At 33.6% G+C, this 5,651-nt stretch overlaps 2 protein-coding genes, 1 long non-coding RNA gene and 1 pseudogene across 4 annotated transcripts in view; 1 reads left to right on the forward strand and 3 right to left on the reverse strand.

Moving 5' to 3' along the window:
• On the reverse strand, positions 1–534 carry LOC105316654 (mitochondrial 10-formyltetrahydrofolate dehydrogenase pseudogene; annotated as a pseudogene).
• A 37-nt stretch (positions 535–571) lies between these two features.
• On the forward strand, positions 572–2,031 carry LOC109593809 (uncharacterized). 2 transcript variants are annotated; one of them, XR_002191161.1, is made up of 5 exons: positions 572–767; positions 812–900; positions 947–1,043; positions 1,100–1,228; positions 1,314–1,412. It is a non-coding gene; the product is annotated as an uncharacterized LOC109593809 (long non-coding RNA). The 2 variants fall into 2 exon arrangements; XR_002191160.1 differs by lacking the exon at positions 1,314–1,412 and adding an exon at positions 1,808–2,031 and having other exon boundaries at positions 574–767.
• Positions 2,032–2,136: 105 nt separating this feature from the next.
• On the reverse strand, positions 2,137–5,434 carry LOC109593808 (uncharacterized). The gene is made up of 2 exons (XM_020008905.1): positions 5,114–5,434; positions 2,137–4,997 (listed from the first exon to the last, which is right to left on the reverse strand). The coding sequence occupies exons 1-2, from the start codon at positions 5,406–5,408 to the stop codon at positions 2,194–2,196; spliced, it is 3,099 nt and encodes a 1,032-aa protein (XP_019864464.1). The 5' UTR covers positions 5,409–5,434; the 3' UTR covers positions 2,137–2,193.
• Positions 5,435–5,460: 26 nt separating this feature from the next.
• The window catches only part of LOC100636484 (collagen alpha-1(IV) chain-like), a 16,146-nt gene continuing 15,955 nt past the window's right edge, over positions 5,461–5,651 (reverse strand). Inside the window, exon 83 of the mRNA XM_020008891.1 lies at positions 5,461–5,530. Coding sequence (XP_019864450.1) covers positions 5,461–5,530 — 70 coding nt within the window. The remainder of the gene's footprint in view (positions 5,531–5,651) is intronic.

Genomic DNA, 5,651 nt, shown 5'->3' on the forward strand with positions numbered 1-5,651 from the left:
AGCTGATGCTCCTCTATGTTTCGGTAGAATAGATGGATGATATATAATGGATCCCTCCTCTGCTCCATCAATGACTTCCATAGGTATGAACTGAGTACAGAATGGTAGCACATTAAGTGTAGCTTGTACACTTTTATACTGCTCATACACATCAGGTAGTAATTGACCTATCCCAGGATTCATGTGAAAACTACAAATTATTACTGTAGGCTAACCTTTCAATCTCCATCTTGGTATCTTAAAGACAGGAGTTCCATCTTTCTCAGCTTGAGCTGCCAGTGGGTCAGGTCTACCATTGTTGTCTGGTACCGTAAACACACCAACAACATTCTTTCCCTGTCTCCTCAACAGACTGTACACCTCTTGACCAAACACAGACTGACCTATGATAGCTATACGGAGCTCTTTCTTTTTTGGTCTGGCGTAAAGCAACCAGTAAATCATTTTCTATGTAAACCAACTTACTTGTCTGTTTCTGCCATTTTTCTCTATTAAAACCAATATTATGCAGCTAGCGATAGCGCAGATCTATGTAGGCGTGCCATAAGTGCCACTCCTCCAGATGAATGTGTAAAGTCTAATATCAAGAGTGGATACTGGATAATTATTGCTAATATTTATGGTCTAATCATAGATATTGTCTAATCATAATGTTTAATATACTTTAATCTACTGATCTTTCTCCTTTCTCTTTAGCTGGGAAGATAGTCTTTGAACTATTAATGATGCACCAAGGACCTGTAAGAATTTCTGCTGCCTTTGTACAGGTGGGCACCATTTTCTTGTCCCTCCATTTTTATTTAATTTATAGGAGAAGGTAAAACAACATTTAAGCCTCTATACTACAAAGGGACAGTTATACATTAATATTATTAAATGGATATAATATCATACACTCAGGTAAGTAATAGTGTACATGTAACTTTATTTTATTTTCTTTTGGTAGATTGTCTGTGAGCATTTTGAAGGCATTCTGAAAGTAACCTCAATTTTAAAGTTCCTCGTTAAAAGGTCTAATGCAACATGTCACAGTAAATCATCAGGTAAATAACACACATACACATTATTTTGTATTAAAATTTATTTATTTTATTTTTAGTTCTAATTTATGTACAACAGCTGCCTCAATCAGAAGAGCTAGCAGCTGTGTACTGATCATACAGCACATTTCAAAATACAGTCTACACTATCAGATGAAAATACACCTGACAGTACCAGCAATAAAGAAGTAAGGACACTTACATGTACATATACCGTATTGTTGGTAATTTTTGAGAGTCCAATATTTTCGCATTTTCTCCAAATTTTTTTAGAAGCTAATATTTGTGTGTATAAATGTTCGTGGCTGGCAGTTACAAACTTCTTTTCGCTTGGATCTACAGCACTAGATTCTGATACATGGCTTATAGTAGAATATGGAGTAACAGAAAAAGACTCTGGCTCCTCTACTGGTTTGAAAAATAGTAGTTAGAGCTCTGAATGGCTTGTTAATTAGTTTTTCATACATGGGTGGCAGGGGTTAAAATTTTGTGGATAAAAATGAACTGTGAAATTAACAAAAGTTACTGCCCTACGAAAATTATCAACCGTATGGTAATGTATTGTATAGTGTAAGATAGAGGAATATGTTACTATTTATAGCTGTTATTTATAGTAACGAGCCACACCCATACTTAAAAATAGACTATACTAGTTGTTTACCAAACTCATGCACATTACTCATAAATCTTGTATACTGCATCAATCCTAATTATACTAATAAACCAATGAATGTACATGGGTCACAGTAACTCTCCTTCATGTGTAGATAATCTTATTAATGATGTCTGGTTGTATGTTAGTCAAATAATGAAGGTACTAGGATCTGAACTAGCTAAAGAGAAGGGGATACAGAGTTTATTGAACAAGTTAAAATGTATATGATATGGAGCTAGTATCACCTGATTGACATAATGATAGGTTTGTATGCCACTTAAGTGTTTTTGTATGGGGGACATTGTGTCTGTTAATTCATTTATTATTATTATTATCATCGTCATCATCATCATTATTATTATTATTATTATTAGTATTATTATTATTATGTCATTTTGCACTGGTGTATGTATGATAGTTTATGTTGGCGAGTTAATGAGATAGTTTGAAAAAAATCTTTTAAATTTACATACACTGTAGTACATGTATATAAATCTATTAATAATTCAATAGCATGTGTAACGTAATGATAATTGAGAAGAGTAAGATGTTATAAATAAATTCCTTAGCTGAATGAAATTCTGTATTGTGGCATGATTTATCTTCAAAATTGCTTATTCTACATATACTGAATCTTGTTTTTTTGACAATGCCACCACATGTACATGTGAAGCTACTGTTCAATTTTTTTGTTATTGGTTTGCTAATTCTTTTTACTGGTAACTTCTTTAATAAAATAATGCACTCACTAAAAGCATCAATGAAGTAGTTTAGCTTAAATGTTGCTGATTCCGAGTGCACAGTGACATTCGCACAAATCCAATTATCCCACATGTCCATACCCTTGTGATAATGATTGCTCTTGCTAGTCTTGAAGTAAGTAAATGAGGTAAATGAAGATAGTTGTATTTTTGGTAGTTTTCTTATGTTTATGTGATAGAAAAACTTTTCAAAGTAGTCAACCATTAGATTATTAGTACTTTTAGTCCATATAATATGCTGATATGCTGATGGTCTCAGGCTCTGAACTGAAATGAATGTTTCAGTTCCATGCTTGTGTGCATCAACGCCATCTTGAATTGTTAATTCTTCCAGAGATGTCTGCATTTTTATTATGTTTAAAATATTATTATAAGGACCATAACTTTCCACTTTTAATAGTTTCAGTGGCCTACCAGGAGCAATAAGTTGTTGAATTCTTGCAAAATCATTTTCCTGTGGGTTAATGGCTAATATATTTAGTTTATTTAGCTTTTTGAGTTTTAGAAAAGGGTTTTCTGAAGTTGTATTACAAGACCATTGCAAATCAGGAGTAAAAAATGCAACCTCTTGCAGTAGTGGAAATCTAGAAATTATTTGACAAAATTCAGAAATCTCTGAATCATTTGATGGAAAAATCAAGATTTCAATTACTAAATGACTAGGCATATGTAGTAGCTCTTTAAATCCTTTTTGCCTCTCATTAGTGTCTTTGATTATAAATGTAAGTAATAGTTTTCCTCTAAAAGAAAAATGAGATCGAAGTCCCTTGTTGAATGCTTTTATTTGATCTGAATTGTAGAATTGAATCATATACGTAATATTGTGAAGTGCAATCAGATGGCCATAAATATAATAATTAAAATTTGTACTGGATGAGTCTGCAGAGTATAATGAATGGTTGACAGGCATTAATGAATCATCTTCATAGAGACATCCAAGCATTATACTGCCAATTTCTACATATTTGTCATCATTTATAGTAGGTTGAGTCATATTTTGCTTTAAAATATGCAACACTGTAGAATCCAGTTTTCTGCCTGTCATTTTGCAGATTCCAACATAAAAAATAAAAACAACCCTAAGGTTTGAATGTAATTCTACAAATTCATGACTCTTAATTTTAATTTTTGGCTTGTTATTAAGAAGATAAATTGCAGCAAAGTATTCTTGAAGTGTAGTGTGTAAAAAGCTACTTGACTCATCTTTTTCAAAAACAAGAAAATTAACAATCGTATCCATCATACTCAGTTTAGTGACACTGTGAAGCTCCTTTCCAAAAATATATTGTTGCTTTATCACACCATCATAGGCTATTTTAGAAAGAAGAGAAAAGTTTTTCCAAATGCTATGTAGCAGAGGACTATTGAAATCAGTTTCAAGCATCAAACGCTGAGGCATTTTATAGTCCTGATTTGATATGAGTCCTGCATCAATGAGGTGCCTCTTGAGTAAGATACGAATGTAGTGATTGTAGAGTAATGTCATTGTTGTTGGATATTGTTCATTATTAGCAACTATTAAGTCATTGAATATTGTACATACTATAAAACAGTGCAGTGGATTATAAAGCATGCTCTCAATCACAAGATTACCACTGTAATAGGAATGAAACATTGAAGCTTTGTCTTTGTCATTAAAGTATTTTAAAGCATATTCCTCTATCTTAGTAGAGTCAAAGCCTCTGACACTGATACGTTTTGAGTTGTGTTCATGTAAAAAAGGAAGCAAATGATCACAAGCAACAGGCCTACTGGTAACTATAACTGTTGACTTGGGAAGAATGTCCTCTTTTATAAGTTTCATAAGAATGGAATTGTTTTTTAAATGACTTGGAAGCTCATCAAAGCCATCTAATATCCATAGGATACCTGCTCCTTTTCTTTTTTTAATTTTTACATGTAAGTCTGTCATATTAATAATTTGGTCATCCAAATTGACAAAAAGATCTTCAATACTTGTAGCTTTGTGGTAAATTTCAAAGCGCAACTGAATAAGAAAAACAATGTCATAATTGTTCATTAATGCATCAGATCTATTGGCCCATCGTAACACAAGCTCTTTAGCTAATGTACTCTTTCCAATTCCAGGCTCTCCTTCAATTAGTACAAACTTTAGTTGTTTATGTGATACTGGCTTTAATATATCCTCAATTTGAATTTTAAATTCACTTTGAATGTGAATGATATCATTAGGAGTTGTACTGAGTAACCATTCAGCAGTTGATTTGGTGACACTTTTAACTACAATTGATATTAAGGGTATGAATGGAACATGCACAGAAACTGGACCTACTGTAGGATATTTATTATATTTTGGGTCCTTATATTTAGTTAAAGTCTCAATATATTTCTCACGTAATTCTGACCCATACTGTTCAATCACTCCTGGTATAATTGGTGTACATGTATCAGGAGGTGGTGAACGTACAATTATTAATAAAGAAAATGCTATAATTATAACTGCTACTATATATATATGTGGTTGTAGCATTACAGAACTTTTTGTAGGTACTGGTTGGGTAGGTCTTGGTCTCAAGGTAGCTAAAATAAAGATATAAATATAATGTAACAACTATGCAATGAGTATTCATTCAATGATTTTAATAATAAAGTTTGGAGCTATTTCTATTATGTAGTCCTTGACAAAATGCACTTACTGTTTTTAATGCTTTGCTTTCTGAGACTCTTCTTGTATTTGGTAGCCTGTCTGTTGAGCTCCATATCTTCCAGTGCTTTTATAACCTCTCTCCTAGTTGCTTGCGGTTTAGAATCCAGCCACAGCTTGTACATGTCACTAGTTTTGTTTCTTTCACTGACTGAAGAATAACGGATTGCGTCTAACTTGTCTGATTCCAAACCCAACATTACACCAATGTCGTACCATTTAGATTCAAAGGACACTTCATACATGAGCTCTGGCAAACTAGGACGAGAATCAAGAAGAGATTCCATTTCTGCAGGAAGCAGCAGCCACTCCTCCGCTTGTGGGCGGTGCTCGCTAGAGCTAGAGACCACTAGTCTCGCGTAGCCAGACCACGCCCTCCGTACCTGCAGGTACGGAGGGCGTGGACTGGCTACGCGAGACTAAGAGACCACGTGATGCGCTATCAAGATGTTTCTTTGATATTTCCATCATCAATTCTAGTTTATCTGTTCCTTGCAATATACTTTGATCTACTCATCTCTCTCCTTTCC

This window comes from Amphimedon queenslandica, unplaced genomic scaffold (assembly GCF_000090795.2).
Source record: "Amphimedon queenslandica unplaced genomic scaffold, v1.1 AMPQUscaffold_13504, whole genome shotgun sequence".
Lineage (NCBI taxonomy): Eukaryota > Metazoa > Porifera > Demospongiae > Haplosclerida > Niphatidae > Amphimedon > Amphimedon queenslandica.

Coding starts and splice junctions, on each gene's coding strand:
- LOC109593808 (XM_020008905.1), bottom strand. CDS start 5,408: ATGGAATCTCTTCTTGATTCTCGTCCTAGTTTGCCAGAGCTCATGTAT. Junction 4,998..5,113: donor AAAGCAAAGCATTAAAAACA/GTAAGTGCATTT, acceptor TCTTTATTTTAG/CTACCTTGAGACCAAGACCT.